Genomic DNA, 15,079 nt, shown 5'->3' on the forward strand with positions numbered 1-15,079 from the left:
TTCCCCTCCTTTACATCATTAAATAAAAAATCCTTCTGTCCTATAAAGATGATTGACTTATTCAAATTGTGGCTCATTAAAATCATTTGAAGTATCGATCAGAACAACACTGAACTGTGATTCCTGAAACACTTAACTGGGGGGAGACAGCGCTGACCCTGATGTAGTGATTGACAGTGAGTGTGTGTGTGTGTGTGTGTATGTGTGTGTCCACAACACTGTTGCCTGTGTTGCCCATTCAAAACAACAGGATTAAAAAGATGGTGTTTGATTAGATGTTTGTTTGTGTTTCATTGTAATGAGTATAGTCGAGGCCATGGTGACATGGTGAGTGAGTTTGTGTGTGTGTGTGTGTGTGTGTGTTTCATTGTAATGAATATGGCTGAGGGCATGGCTTCATCCCTTTTAATCAAGGAAGTAGAAGGATGAAACGAAACACTGATAAGGGGAATGACGTCGAGCCAGAAAAGGATATTAATTGTAATGCTGGAGTCTGTGTGTGTGTGTGTGTGTGTCAGTGTGTTTGTGTAAGAGAAAATGGGCACACAACAATTTTCCAGATAGAATTAAAAAATCGGGTAATGAAGTCGCTTCTGAGTAAAATTGTATCATCAGAGAAAATGTGTAAAGAGTGGAATTCCCGACTTAAATTTGTATTAATCATAATCCATTAGTAGAAAAACAAAGATGGAAAGTGGGAAATACATATAAGTCTGTTTGTGTTTAAGAAGGAGAAAGGCGACGGCACTGGGATGAACATTTAAAACACTGTCCTAATTCACTCCAGTTTAACATCAGCAGGAGATCCGTCCATTCCTCAGCATGAGGGACAAACGTGGTGTTTTACTGCCATCTAGTGGTGGACGTGCCTTCAGGCCTCTCAGGGGTTTGATCCACAGAGTGAATTCAGTATTAATGAGGAATTTATTGATCGAGGATTATAGGTCATATCATGTAATGGTAAAATAAAGGCAATGAATTCTGTTTATCAATCAGGGAAAGGTTGTGCAGGTTTGGAGCATTTCTTATTCAATGGTTAAACAGGAGATACTTTGAGGTTTTCGTGCTCATTTTAATTCCGTGGGTTGTTTTTGCCATGGCAGTTAAATGTAAAAGAAGTTTTACACAGAATTAGAGCTTATTGTCGGGAACGTTAAAGCTTTATTGAACAGTGGTGTATGACTAGTATTGTAACTTTTCTCTGAACTGTTAATCTCGTGATAATAGGACATTATATGTATTATTATAATAAAAGTGTGTGTGTATACCACTGAGACAGAGTGTGTGTAACATCCATTTATTACCACCTTATATGACAAATCTGGAAATTACAAACATTGTTTAGTTGAAACATCATTCTCAACATTTCAAAAAGAAAAAGAAAATCAAATTCAGCAAAAAAAAAAAAAAAAAAAGTTTAAAATTAAGTTAAAAGGTGACAAGACGACCTGAGAAACGGTATACAGACGATCAACTGATCCGGAGAAAACAATAGAAGCAAAGGGGGGACGTATACAGAAAACACCAGTATTATTATCACGTAACACTGATTTACAACACATGTTCACATTTTAATCAGTTAGTTTGTTTAAAAAATAATGATTTTCACACTTTGAGAGCTTTTGGTTTTGAAGAACATTACAAACCTAGATGAGCCTTTGTTACAAAAAGGTCTTTTTGTATTTTAAAAAATGAGCCACTGCTACAAAAGCATCTCTGACACCATACTCGAGCTCTCAAGCTTTGGCTTTAAATTATTAGATAAAACCAATTTGAACACCACAACAACAGGTGAAGTTAAACTCTTCTGTCAGTTAGGAAAAGAGCTTCTACAAGAGGATCAAACTTTGGTGCCAAAACAAGTCAGTAGCTTCACATCTCAGTAGAAAAAAACATGTTCAAATCAGTTTGTTTTTGTACTCTGTCGGTGTTGTAATCTGATTTATCCCCCCATCTCCACGTCATCTACAAATACTTTGAAGTGGAAAAAAAAAAAAAGTGAGACTCATTTGAAAGAAAAAAAACAAAAACTCTAACCTGATGAATGACAGCAAGATCAATATGGTAATCATAAATCAAGTTCTCCAAAAAGATGCTGATGGATTGTGTACAATATGCTGTGGTGATCAGAACCAACACTCATGCAGACACAGACAGGGACAGAAAATACAGCCTCGGCCATCTTGAAAGAGACCAACACCGTCGTCTCTGAGCGAGGCTGGCGGAGGATAGAGAGCAGGAGGAGAGGACCTGGTAAGTTCTTCTAGCACCCTGCTGTAGAAAAGAGACAAGAGTCCCCCAGCAGACACGTACCCATCCTCTCCTCCTGGCTGTCCCGCCCAAATTTGCATTGTTCTAGTCCATGTTTTGTTTTCTCTTATTCTATCCAGAAGTCATCCTCACCCCCGCGGAGTCAGATTAGGGACAAGTGCAAACCAGGAGACGTGTGCTTGAGGAGATCTCATCACCAAAGAGTCGGTACATGCACAAAAAGAGAGAGTACCCTAGAAGTCTAAGAAAAACACGACTATACACTTTATTCCATAATATAATCAGTTTTCCTCTACACACTACTAACACAGGGAGGAGGGAGAGAGGGAGGGAGCGGGTGAGGGAACGAGAGACAGACTGGTGAAGGAAGGGCAGGAAGAGGTGAAAAAGGGAGAAAGACCGAGAGGAGGAGAGGGCGTTTAAGCGCGCTCCCCGCGGATGCGACGTGCCAGCTGGATGTCTTTGGGCATGATGGTGACACGCTTGGCGTGGATGGCACACAAGTTGGTGTCCTCAAACAGACCCACCAGGTAGGCCTCGCTGGCTTCCTGCAGATGACAGAGGCAAAAACATTTAGGTTTTCAATGATTCAATTTATATTGACGGTGAGAGCTACTGACCTGCAGAGCTCCGATGGCTGCACTCTGGAAACGCAGGTCGGTCTTGAAGTCCTGGGCGATTTCTCTCACCAGGCGCTGGAAGGGCAGCTTGCGGATCAGCAGCTCGGTGGACTTCTGATAACGACGGATCTCACGCAGAGCCACGGTACCGGGCCTGGAGAGGGATGGCAACAAATTGATGATTTTCTGAGGTTTTTTTGTACTTCTTTTATTTCTAGAAACATTTGTACGTCTTATTTTATATGATTTTGTCCCCACCATTGTGAGGTACCGTCTCACCTGTAGCGATGGGGCTTCTTGACTCCACCAGTGGAAGGGGCGCTCTTGCGAGCAGCCTTCGTGGCGAGCTGCTTACGTGGGGCTTTGCCTCCAGTGGACTTACGGGCGGTCTGCTTGGTACGGGCCATGGCTGCTGAAGATCACCTGAAAAAGATTTAGAAGAGGAGGATAAATGGCCTTGGTTTATTATGAATATTCAATAATCAAGAGTTCTCCTTTACATCTACTTTTAGCTTTGTTTACCCTGTATACTCTGAAAGTAATGCAAATATGTCTTCATAGCTTTATGTTGTTGGATTGATACTCCTACACTTCCTGAGGGTGATTATTAACCCTTTCAAATACACATATATAAAATTAAACATGTTATATCGTTTTTAAAAGGGAACAGGCAACTTGAATTAAGTTAACTTTTCCGGGAAGTAAACATACAAAACAATCCCTACCACTGTCGGACTGACAAACGTCAGTCAAAGACGAACTACGGTACTATTGGCTGGGAGACCAATACGTAGCTAAAAATATAACGTTCGAGCCAATCAGCGCGCACAGTCGTCAAAAGTAGGCGGGACCTCCAGCTTGCCTTCCACTGTTGCTAGGTCCCGCCCCCCTCAGCTCTGATGATGGCGGCGGTTTGATGCGCAAACGGGATAAAGACCGAGGGCAGAAGAGCTAAAGGAGTAGCGCATAAACAACTTCAATTTGACAAATAACCGCAGTTCCAGCGTATCGGGAAATAAGAGAAAGACACACAAGACATTTCAAGGAACTCATAGATAGGGTTAGGAAAGCCCAACGGTCCCTAATGGCTGCGTAGAATCGAGCTGAACCGGGCGCATAATTTGAATCTCAACGGCTGCAGAGACTGCATTTCAACCGTCGGTTCGACAAGCCCGTGTTTTGTTTGTTTCTTTCCACACGACAAAATTATAGTTTTTTCACAGTTAAATGTGTCTAAAAAATAAAATAAAATATAACTTAAAAAATTTAAAGTCCATTCACGAACCCCGTGACAGATTTCAAGGGGCTTACCTGGGGGGAAAAGTGAGTAGAAGTCGTGAGAAATGTTTCGCTTGTCTCTTATTTTCTTCTTCGTATCCACAATGGGAAGCAGTAGAGCGTCCAGCGGGGAAAATGGCCGCCGCGTCAATCATCTGTCCCACAATGCAACAGCGTTCACAACAATAATAATAATGTGGTCACTTTTAGCCGTTTGATGTACGTTTGCCGTAATTAGTATGACTTCGTTTTATTAATAATAAGCGAATAAGTAAAAAAAATAAATTGTTTTTTTTGTTTTTGTATTTTGCCTTACAATTATTCTGTCTGTATAATATTGCAACACAACAATTATAACAATTCTGTCTGTATATATAATATTTTAGTTATTGTGGATATTTTACTTTTTTATATTATTTACTGTTTTATTACTTATTTATAATACTTGTTTTGATCTTGTTTTTTTATTATGTCTCTTGTTTGCACTATACTATATATATATATATATATATATATATATATATTCATTATTACAAACCCTTTTTTGTTGTTGAAAAAGAAGTTACTGGAAGGATGTGTGACAATATAAATGTTCTAAATTAATGCACAATAATGTGAATTAGGGCTGCAAAAATCTATTATTTTGGATACCTGCTTGCTTGAAAAATTAAGAGTAAATTATCAAAGAAGATGCAGAAAAGTTTTCTGTTCATAATTGTTTCAGCTCAAATATGAATATCATTTTAATGTAAGTTATTCACTCATATGTCTTATTTAACCACAAGAATCCGTTTATTATGTTTGTGAATTTCGAGTACAAATATTTTGCCTTTTAAAAATGACTGAAAACATAAATCAAAAACACAGTAGAAAAAGAAAAAAAATAGGTTATCATATCAACCTGAGAGAGGAACAAAAAGTCAAAACATTACCTGGACATAATAACGTGGCTGAAAATCAAAATATGATCACCATAGGTCTGCTACATATATGCCGCTGATTCTGCCAAAAAATGCAGTGTCATCATCGCACAATGACGTTTCTAATTGATAACCAGAATCAAACTTTTGTATTTTCATACATTTAACACTAACAGTAGAAATACACCATTATTGTAAAAAAAAGAAAAGAGGGAAAAAAGAGAAATCACTACTTTTACAACAAATCTCTATTTAAAAGAAAAATCAGAAGACCCATTATATGAATGTAAATGTCCATCTAAAGATGAAAATGTCTTAATCTTAATGCAATTTCCTATGTTCATCTCAAATCACACACTATTCTTGGCTTGCAAAAACACCTGATACATGGAGATAACAACCTGTGAGCTAGCTAGTTAGAAGAGTAACTGATTCAAAAGTTCAAAACGTACATGAAGACATCTCTAAGGAAACTCTGCTACTAGTAGCACCAAAGAAGACATGATCACACATTTTACGGTTATTACAATCATACGATATATATATATATATATATAGGACCTCAAACCAAACTACTAAGTATAGAGGGAGGACGGGGATGTAAAGAGTGGTGACGGGATGAAAGGACAGCAGATAACATCGGGAAACATTTTAAGCACGCTCCCCGCGGATGCGACGTGCCAGCTGGATGTCTTTGGGCATGATGGTGACGCGCTTGGCGTGGATGGCGCACAAGTTTGTGTCCTCAAACAGACCCACCAGGTAGGCCTCGCTGGCCTCCTGCAGATGACAGAGGCAAAAACATTTTGGTCTCAATGATTAAAACACGTTATTATTTGGTAATTTATATTAACGGTGAGAGCTACTGACCTGCAGAGCTCCGATGGCTGCACTCTGGAAACGCAGGTCGGTCTTGAAGTCCTGGGCGATTTCTCTCACCAGGCGCTGGAAGGGCAGCTTGCGGATCAGCAGCTCGGTGGACTTCTGATAACGACGGATCTCACGCAGAGCCACGGTACCGGGCCTGGAGAGGAATGGCAAAAACAAATCATAATATGGAAAAATTTGAGGTGGAGCAGCTCAACTTGACCTGCTTTTTTGCACATAACACATGTCATCCTTCTTGGATTTTTTTTAACAGAACACATTACTCTTTAATTTTGTGCACTATTTTTCATCTTCACCTTGCACCTCCGCATACTGTTGGTAGGGCAACTGAATGATTGAACCCCACTCTCAGTCTTTTTCTACTAGTAGGAGTCTGAGAGAAACCACAGGATAGAATATCAGCTCCACTCAGATGTTCTCCACATAACAGTCCAAATACACAATGTACATAAACTACTGTGTTTTGTGACAGTATGTTCATAGAGTAGAAGTAAAAGTATAAGCTTAAGTATGTCCCAAAGTGATGTCCCAAAGTGCTTCTTTGGGGCTGCAGGACAGAGTCCATCTGTAAGTCAGTTGAGTTTTACTATACATCCACGTGTACAACAGAGGGGGAATAAAGCTGTAGCGTGCCTTGTGTTGTTAATCTTTCCATCACAAACAGATTAACCACGTGAGAGCTCACCTGTAGCGATGGGGCTTCTTGACTCCACCAGTGGAAGGAGCGCTCTTGCGAGCAGCCTTCGTGGCCAGCTGCTTACGTGGGGCTTTGCCTCCAGTGGACTTACGGGCGGTCTGCTTGGTACGGGCCATGGCTGCTGAAGATCACCTAGAGACAAGTGACAAAAGTTTGCTTTAATACAGTTTGAGGGGCACATGTGAATCAGAATAGCTCAAGATGTGAAGGATAAAAATGTACTTTTCAAGTTGTATTTTCATTAATATAGAAATTTACATCAACATGGTAAACTAGTCTTCAGTTGGAGTGGGTTGCAAAAGAGCATAAATCAGAATCAGGAGCCTCACTTTTTATTTTTATTATATCCTAAGCTTATGTAATGACTGTCTTCAAAACGGACAGTTAAGGCGTCCAATCATAGCAGCGCTCTTTATTGCGTAAACCAATCACACACTGTAAACAAGCCCGAGAGGCGGGATGTTGCAAACCTTTCGACCAATCACAGTACAATAAAGGCCCAACAAACCCCGCCCCTTGCGCAACGAACGTGGGTTTGTTCGTTTCTTCGCAGCGTGCTCCCCGGTTGCGCGCGAGCCTTGATTTTTTATTCAGAATGAGCTATTTTGAAGGAAAACCAAGCGACCCCGCCCGCGTCGGCTGCCCAGTGTTCACAAACGAGCACACCTTAAAGATGATGGCTGTCTGCTGGCTGGAAGAACGCAAACGGGAAGGAAAAAATCGTTGTTATCGATGATAAAAACGACGGAAGAGTATAAAAACCACAGCGTGAAAGTGGAATATACTTTTTGAAGATGACACTAGACATGTCAGGGAATCTTTTGATGAACAATTTTTTGTCAGATGACCCCTCACTTTAGGCGCATTTCCGAGTCAAATGTGACCAGATCACAAGTGCTTTTTTAAGTCTCCCCGAGCAGGCAGATAATGGCTCGACTGCTCTGCGTTTATCGTTTTCAACAAAAATAAACGAAAAAACACGTCCATCCGACAACTAACACGACGTTAAATGATAGATAGGAGTTTTATTGAAATGGTGATACTTACCTTTGGGAACTTTGTGATAGATTGCGGCTCAAAAAATGTGAACGTATTCTTGAGTCTCTAAAGCGTTGTTCTCGCTATAAAACGAAGGGACGACAAAAAAAAGGAAAAAGAACATAGGAGAGCAACAGGAGACACGTTTCCCATGATGCATCTGGGGACAAACACGTTACATACATGCATCAACATGATAAACAATGACCACACTCAAGTGGTCATTTTTTAGTTATTTATTTTTTTTAAAATCCTGATTATATACATTTTTGTTTGTTTAGGTTATTACATTTTTTTTTATTAAATGTATTTTTTCTAGAAAGCAAAAAAAAGTAACCAAAGCACAATCAGTGTCCGAGGGAGAGTAGAAAATGAGTGATATTTGGTGTTTTAGACTTTTAATACTATATTGACAATTTGTATATATGTGATATTATGAATATACACAATTTTAATTTAAACCAGCACACCAATACTCTGAGTATCACGCAATATGTTGTTAAAACCCGTAATTTGTTGTAAATAAATATATCCTAACATTATAAAATATGATATAATGAAGAATAAAAAAACAAGTTTTACTTAAACTTTTATTTCCATGGACAGTTAATACAGCAGTTACGCCGTCCGGCCTGCAGGCGTCGCTGTGTGCGTCCCTCCACCGCTTCAGCATAAAAGAAGAAGAAACGTGTTTCTTCTTTCTCAAGTCCTCCAACAATGGCGCCGATCAGGAGGTTGAAACGCGTGGCGGCCTCACAGCCAGGTTTTCTCAGTTTAAAGTCCAATTCGGGCGCCGCAGGTTCGCCCGGTGGTCGGAGAAAACGTTTGAACAAGAACAAGAAGAAGAACTGGAACAAATACAGCGACGTAAACGACGTAGAGGGTTTTTTAGCGGACGTCAGACTCCAGGAGAGGACCACGGGGTGAGTTTAGCTAAGTTAAATGTGGCGGAGACGAACACTGTGTGCTTCCTGTGCTCTTTACGTCAAACTAAAAGTCTTTAAAAAAAAAAGGTGTTGGCTTAAAGTTATCGCGGGTAACTGACGTTTTGTTTATGTTTAATGTCTGTGGCTCGTTGTGTTCACGTAAACAACACGTTCAGTCAACTAGTGCTGAAGCTGTGGTCAGTGTCCTATGGACGCGTCTCACATTAGGCCTTAGACTGTATGTAAGACTTAATAAATATAATAATTATATAATAAACAAGCATTAGGCTTTAGTGCTTGTCGTGTTTCACACAAATTTCCCCCAATAACGTTAGTTCAATTAATGTTTAACACGTTTTTTGTATTTGTATTGAAATAAAAAACATCTGCTGCCTCTGGATCCCAAATATGATGGTTTTCATCTTTTCCATCTTTCATTTGAACAATTTGGGGATTTTGGACAAAATTTGCAATTTGAAGACGTCACTTTGATGTCATGGAATTTGTGATTTTTGACATTTTATGCAATTGTTTATTAGTCACCTGGAAAATTACTCACTGTATCGGAACTCATTGTTGGTTCGAAATAAAACAAACTAAAGTGTCTTTCTTCAATCGTAAGTCTATAATATGACAATTTGTGTTTCAGGGGTCTGCTGTCTGAGAAGTCAGATGAAAATTTATTCTTTCTGGATGCTGGACCACCAAAGAAAGCTCAACTAAGAGGTAAATACACAAAAGACATGTTCATGGTCCTACAGATGGGTCATGCATTTCCTCGTCTCATAGTAGTTTTTATTTTAATTTTTAAACATGTACGCAAGAGTGTGTAACCTGTATTTCCCTGTGAAGTAGTGGCACCCGAGGAGAAGAAGGGGAGGAACGGGAAGGCGTCACGTCCTCTGAGGATAGACCTGATCCTGCAGCATGACTCCCTCATTCCACCACCTAAAGAGTAAGTATCCATCACAGCCCTCTGTGCTTCATCCTCCTTCACTTTCAGGAGAAACTGAGCCCAGTGTCCTTTTAAAAATGTTATTTCCCGGCTTGGATTTAGTCCTTTAGTTGCCTGCAGTACGTGTGAATGAAAGGCAGCTTCAGTGTGTGGGAACACATTGTGACTTTCGGTTTATTAAAAGTCAAGGGGCTGCTGTGGCTCAGCTGTTTCATGGTGTTTCATTGTATGTCTGGCCTGACTGGGGAAGAGGTTCCCCCAAGTCTGTTTGTAAAAGGATCGTGTTATTTTTTGAGCAAACTCGTATCTGTTGCGTCCCGTGATGATCTCATCCTTGCGCTCCCAGTATTTCCTTCGTGGGAATGTGAAGTCAACACAAAGGAGCTCAGGAGACTGTTGTGTAAACGGTGTCCTGGGATCTGAGGATATGTAAACGTGCATCATAGAGTAGGCACAGTCAAGTCCAACAGGCCTGGTTTCGATATCTCGCGGCTCCTCTCCATCATGTGTCATCTCTCATGTCTTCTGCCTCCCTCCTCCAGCGTGCTGGCCTACCAGCTACCTAATGCCAAGAAACTCCGTCGCATTGCCCAGAAGGCCGAGCAGCTGGCAGCCAAAGGTGTGGTGCCGCGGAGGCAGAAACGGCTGCTGAACAGACAGCCGCTCGACGGGACAGCCAAGAAGGCAGCGCTGGAGGCCAACAACAACCCAGAGAGAGCATACTACGACATATGGAATCAAGAGTGTGAGTGCTGTGTGTGTGTGTGAGTGTTGTGTGTGTGTGTCCAGTGATGATCTCATCCTTGCGCTCCCAGTATTTCCTTCATGGGAATGTGAAGACCAATTTGGAGCTCCGGTGACCGTTGTGTGAACGGTCATCTGGGATCTGAGGATGCACACAAAGAAGTAAAGAGTTTGTAAAGATCTCATTGTGAAAAGAGGGATAAATAGATTGTTAATAATTGTATTAGTTCTTATTATTGTGAGCCGTGTGCACGCTGCGAGTGGCTGCATACTTAAAGTTTTCTTCAGCTGTACTGAGCCTCTTGTCCTTGTAAGCTGATGGTGATCTGAGGAAGCCACCAGGGTTTTATTTAACTTTCTGAAGTGGCTGTTAGTGGTCTATTTGGGATGACTATTGAAAACACAGGAGGCCTGATCTGCCCGTGTGAAATGTTAATTTAAGTCTCCACAACTAAATGTAGACGTGAGGAGGGAAATGTTACCGTAGTTTCCCTCATTCTTTGTCAGTACGAACCTAACGCTGGGTCATAGATTTGCAGCTGCATACATTTGAAGATGTGGACTTGTGCATCTGTGTTTGCTGTCAAGTCCTGATAATCTGTCTTTAGCGCACTTAAATGCTCACATATTTGAAACAATTTTCTCTTTTTAATGTAGCCAAAGATACATCCGACCCCTGGTACCTTCAACAGACGGGAAAGAAGTGTGTCAAGGTGAGAACAAATATCTGCTTTTGTGAGTTACAACGTAAACGCCTGTGGACTGATACTTTATATTGAATGTGTGTTTTTGATTTTGACTAATGTGGCTGCATCACTGTTTTGTCAGCGTCCGGTTAGGATGAATGAGAAGCCGTCTGTGCTTCCTGCGGTGGAGGTGATCGCTCCTGGAGGATCCTACAACCCAGACTTCTTCTCCCATCAGGTCAGTTACAGCTCACTCACTTACTGAGGGCTGCGAATGTCCAGTACAAGAAACGGCTCGTTTATGCAGATGTGTGTTCCGATAAAGTTGCCTAAAGAATATGTTCCTGGTTTGTCTTGTTGTATGAGCTGCCCTGACTGTCTCCTCTCTTGCTCTGTGAACACAGGCGTTGCTGCAGGTGGCCCACGAGGTGGAGGTCAAGAAACAGAAGGAGGAAGACAAAATAGTGAAACAGCTGGCGGTCAACAGAGAACACTTCGCAACAGAGGTGCAGATGACTATTCCAGCTCGTCCGTCATCTTCGGTTTATAGTCTGTCGTGGTGGTTTAGATCTCTTGAGTTTAACTAACGTGAGTGTTTGATCTGCAGGAGACGGTCTTCAGAGAGCAGGTGGAAGGCCTCGTGGAAGAGGAGCATGAAGACGATGCTGCTAATGAGGAAGAGGAGGGTGTGGCAGTGGGAGCCATCGTAGTGGCCGTGAAGAAGACCGAGAGGCAAAGGAAGAAAGAGAGGGCAGACAAAATAAAGGTACCTCGAAAGACTTTTCCTTCACGAATGTCTTAGTTCAGAGGATTCTACTATAAAAGTAATGAAACTATTTCACTGATGGTGTCAATGATGTGAATACAAACTATTCATGGCAATAATACCATTTATTTATCAGGTTAATTTGTATTTCTTCACATCAGATTTATATAGATTATTATAATTATATCAGTTGTTGTTTATAATGATTAAAACTAGAAGGTGGAACTTGAAGAGAAGCACTCGAAAGGACATCTGAATTGATTTGTCGGCCGAAATTAGTTTTTTGATAATCGGTTAATAATTTAAGGGTTTAAACTGCTATTCTGAACCACAATCCTCTGCACAAGAGGTGTATATAAGCAAGAGGGTCGAAGTTAAAGATAAATAGTTATAAGACGTTTGTCCCAATTGGCTGCATGCAACAGTTTGTACTTTTTAAGGGCTGCACTGTGTACTAAAAGTAAAAACTTGTGAATGTATCACTTGTTACTCAAAAAGTTGCCATATTGTCGTTGCTCCACACACCATCTGACGACCCTCCTCTCTGTTTCTCTCCCTCTCAGGAGCAACGGCGACAGGCCCACAGAGTTCGGTCTGACAAGCGGCAGCAGCTCTTCCAGCTTCGCTCCATAAAGACGTCCATCAAACAGCAGGAAGAGGACACCAAGGAGAAACAGATAAAACGCAAGAGCAACCAGGAGGCCCAGAAAGCTCAACCCAGACGTCTCGGCAAACTCAAGTAGGCACCTCTGATACTCTTATCCTGCATGTTGCATATGTTAAAGGGACACTCGGGGAGTTAGTGTTGCACTTTCATGAAGCTGGAGGACTCGCAAGAGACGGATTCTTTTAAAAATGAATCGCACTAAACCTGGGATATCCTGACTTTTGTATGAGGGGAGCTCCAAAATACATGATTCTACATTTCCCATAATGCAATTCAATGGCATACTTTGTTAAGACCTTCCCTGCCTCCTAAATGCCCACTTTCTTCAAATGCCAAACTGATTAATCTAATCATTCTCCCCTTGGTCCAAATGAACCAAACTCCAGGTGTGAAATCCTTGTTAAACACCACCAGAGGGCATCATGTGAGGTTTAACTTAACTTACTGCAGACGTGGTGTAATTAAGAGAGGAAAGTCTACGTTCCTCTCATCTGAACCTTGAAATTATTTAAAGCCAAGGAACTTGCACAACATTTAATTTAGGTCTGTTGACATGAAAACAATTTGAGGTACAGCCTAAATTGGACAACTAGCTGTACGTGTCACGGCAATGTTTTTGCAGCGTGTGGTTGCCGGACCTGAGTTAACCCTTCGTGCAGAATAAAGTGTCACATGATCACAAATCATAGCCAAAGCGTTCACGGTTTTAAAAGTAACTTCAGGAATCTTAACGTGACCTCTTTAGGAAGCCGGTGTATTCCAGCCATGATGTCTTGTTTGCCTGATTTAACTGTTGAAGGTTTAGTGTACAAAATGATTAGCAAGCAAAGTGTGACAAAGAGCAACATCCCCATCAGCTTTAAAAATATGCTAATTAGCAACACGGTTATTCTTAATAAGACCACGAATCATGAGACTGATAGCAGATCGGTTTTTATTTGCTCTCCGGTGTTATTTCAGCAACACAAATGACGTATTCTGGTACTAATTAATGCTGTGTGGATGGATCTCGTGTTCACGCTGGAATCAGTTGTAACCGTGGGGTTCTTTATTTGCAGGTTCCAGCCTCAGGACATGGAGATCCAGTTGAGTGACGAGCTGGCCGGCTCCCTGAGACAACTCAAGGTACTTCACTTGTTATATTTTGCTCGCTCAGCCACTGTGACCTCTCTGCCAGTGAGGACACACGAGTCTTTATCTGTAATGAGTTTTGCGTCATTGAGTTGTTTTATCTTCAGCTCCCTGTATTGTCTTATTCTAAGCCTTATCCTATTCTGTAATACTGCAATGACCCACTTTTCCCCCCACAGGGGTCATTACAGTTTCATGTGGAAAATTCTTCTCTCTTATCTTCCTGCCATTAAGTCTCTGAATAATACTTTAAATCAGCCTTTTATGGCCAGACTGGGGTTTTATAATTCGGGTGGGAGTTGCTCGCCAAGTCAAAGCAGTGCGTTTTTGTCTGACGTGGATTTGTCGTCTCTCACCCCTCGCAACGCCGGGACTCTGCAGCCAGAGGGCAGCGTCCTCAAGGACCGCTTCAAGAGTCTGCAGAAGAGGAACCTGATCGAACCTCGAGAGAGAGCCAAGTAAGGACCTCGGCCTCCTCTTGCGTAACGCCTCCTCAAAGGCTCTGCGGGATGTACACATTCATACGGAGGGTATTGATTTATTTTTAAACTTGTGTTCCCCTCCCTCCCGCCATCTCTTAGGTTCAAGAGGAGACTGAAGCTGAAGTATGTGGAGAAGAGGGCTTTCAGAGAGATCACTTGAAGCTGACCCGCAGACCAAAGGACCTGAACACACGGAGCTGAGCAGCATTTTAAAGACTAACGCATCATAATGGAAATGTGTATATATACAACTTAATGACTGTTGAGGGCTTGTTTGACCCTTTAGACTATTATAACTGATTTAATGTCACATCAGTGAGATAAAGTGAAATGAAAAGGAGGCTTTTCCTGTTCTGGTGCATGTTTGTTATGTAATGTGAACTCTTATCAGGAAAGGGGATTTCTAAGGGTTTATAGTGTTCTGCTGAGGCCAAGTGTCACTGTGTCACTACTGCGCTCATACACGAGTAAAGACTCGGCTTAATAACAGGGTCAGATGTATGAAATGTTCTGCTGCAGGGATAGTGGTCCGGTTTGTGTCAGTTGTCGGCACGCCTGATGTATCATAAAGATTATTGCAGCTTTCGATTCAATTTATTTTGTATACGCCAATATCAGAAATGCCAAATTGGCCTCAGAGGGCCCTACAATATTTAACACCCTCTGTCCTTACACCCTCGCATCAGAAAAGGAAACACTCTGCCCCCAAAAACCCCTTTGATGTGGGATATAAAAGGGAGTCTAGCAGGATGACGAAGTACAATAGATGTCATGAGTACAGAATAAACATAATAGAATAACACCATAGTTAATCCACATGACAAAGGATACATATGAGCAATAATGGCTGTAGTAGCATCAATAACAGAATAATTACTACATATTACAGCAGCAGTGGATTGAATATATAATAATGCACACAAATGTGTTTCAAACCTTTCTTGGTGCATTAAAATGTTTTTTAAGGTATTTCCTCCGTATTCAAGCCGTTTCTGTGCTGCTGCTTTAAA

General features: G+C 41.3%; 3 protein-coding genes across 4 annotated transcripts; 1 reads left to right on the plus strand and 2 right to left on the minus strand.

Annotated features, from left to right (window-relative positions):
- Positions 1-1,281: 1,281 nt before the first annotated feature.
- LOC116390937 (histone H3.3) lies at positions 1,282-4,306 on the minus strand. The gene is made up of 4 exons (XM_031861091.1): positions 4,203-4,306; positions 3,171-3,314; positions 2,892-3,045; positions 1,282-2,819 (listed from the first exon to the last, which is right to left on the minus strand). The coding sequence occupies exons 2-4, from the start codon at positions 3,296-3,298 to the stop codon at positions 2,691-2,693; spliced, it is 411 nt and encodes a 136-aa protein (XP_031716951.1). The 5' UTR covers positions 3,299-3,314; positions 4,203-4,306; the 3' UTR covers positions 1,282-2,690.
- A 631-nt stretch (positions 4,307-4,937) lies between these two features.
- LOC116390936 (histone H3.3) lies at positions 4,938-7,827 on the minus strand. Its single transcript, XM_031861090.1, has 4 exons — positions 7,722-7,827; positions 6,663-6,806; positions 5,960-6,113; positions 4,938-5,869 (listed from the first exon to the last, which is right to left on the minus strand). The coding sequence occupies exons 2-4, from the start codon at positions 6,788-6,790 to the stop codon at positions 5,741-5,743; spliced, it is 411 nt and encodes a 136-aa protein (XP_031716950.1). The 5' UTR covers positions 6,791-6,806; positions 7,722-7,827; the 3' UTR covers positions 4,938-5,740.
- On the plus strand, positions 7,345-14,407 carry nop53 (NOP53 ribosome biogenesis factor). 2 transcript variants are annotated; one of them, XM_031861088.1, is made up of 12 exons: positions 7,345-8,635; positions 9,288-9,364; positions 9,494-9,593; positions 10,136-10,338; positions 10,995-11,050; positions 11,166-11,261; positions 11,428-11,529; positions 11,631-11,789; positions 12,353-12,528; positions 13,515-13,581; positions 13,969-14,045; positions 14,169-14,407. In XM_031861088.1, exons 1-12 carry the CDS (start codon positions 8,430-8,432, stop codon positions 14,227-14,229), a joined length of 1,380 nt encoding a protein of 459 aa, XP_031716948.1. In that variant the 5' UTR covers positions 7,345-8,429; the 3' UTR covers positions 14,230-14,407. The 2 variants fall into 2 exon arrangements, with proteins under 2 accessions (XP_031716948.1, XP_031716947.1); XM_031861087.1 differs by having other exon boundaries at positions 7,346-8,635; positions 9,491-9,593.
- Positions 14,408-15,079: the final 672 nt, after the last annotated feature.

This window comes from Anarrhichthys ocellatus, unplaced genomic scaffold (assembly GCF_004355925.1).
Source record: "Anarrhichthys ocellatus isolate YVR2014 unplaced genomic scaffold, GSC_Weel_1.0 scaffold24, whole genome shotgun sequence".
Taxonomy (NCBI): Eukaryota; Metazoa; Chordata; class Actinopteri; order Perciformes; family Anarhichadidae; genus Anarrhichthys; species Anarrhichthys ocellatus.

What these genes read in the sequence shown, in the direction of transcription:
- nop53 (XM_031861087.1), top strand. Translation starts at nt 8,430, where the DNA reads ATGGCGCCGATCAGGAGGTTGAAACGCGTGGCGGCCTCACAGCCAGGT. An exon ending in AAAGAAAGCTCAACTAAGAG is followed by an intron (nt 9,365 to 9,490) that starts GTAAATACACAA and finishes TTCCCTGTGAAG; the next exon opens with TAGTGGCACCCGAGGAGAAG. An exon ending in GCTCCCTGAGACAACTCAAG is followed by an intron (nt 13,582 to 13,968) that starts GTACTTCACTTG and finishes GGGACTCTGCAG; the next exon opens with CCAGAGGGCAGCGTCCTCAA.
- LOC116390937 (XM_031861091.1), bottom strand. Translation starts at nt 3,298, where the DNA reads ATGGCCCGTACCAAGCAGACCGCCCGTAAGTCCACTGGAGGCAAAGCC. An exon ending in AAGAAGCCCCATCGCTACAG is followed by an intron (nt 3,046 to 3,170) that starts GTGAGACGGTAC and finishes ATCCCTCTCCAG; the next exon opens with GCCCGGTACCGTGGCTCTGC. An exon ending in CAGCCATCGGAGCTCTGCAG is followed by an intron (nt 2,820 to 2,891) that starts GTCAGTAGCTCT and finishes TGTCATCTGCAG; the next exon opens with GAAGCCAGCGAGGCCTACCT.
- LOC116390936 (XM_031861090.1), bottom strand. Translation starts at nt 6,790, where the DNA reads ATGGCCCGTACCAAGCAGACCGCCCGTAAGTCCACTGGAGGCAAAGCC. An exon ending in AAGAAGCCCCATCGCTACAG is followed by an intron (nt 6,114 to 6,662) that starts GTGAGCTCTCAC and finishes ATTCCTCTCCAG; the next exon opens with GCCCGGTACCGTGGCTCTGC. An exon ending in CAGCCATCGGAGCTCTGCAG is followed by an intron (nt 5,870 to 5,959) that starts GTCAGTAGCTCT and finishes TGTCATCTGCAG; the next exon opens with GAGGCCAGCGAGGCCTACCT.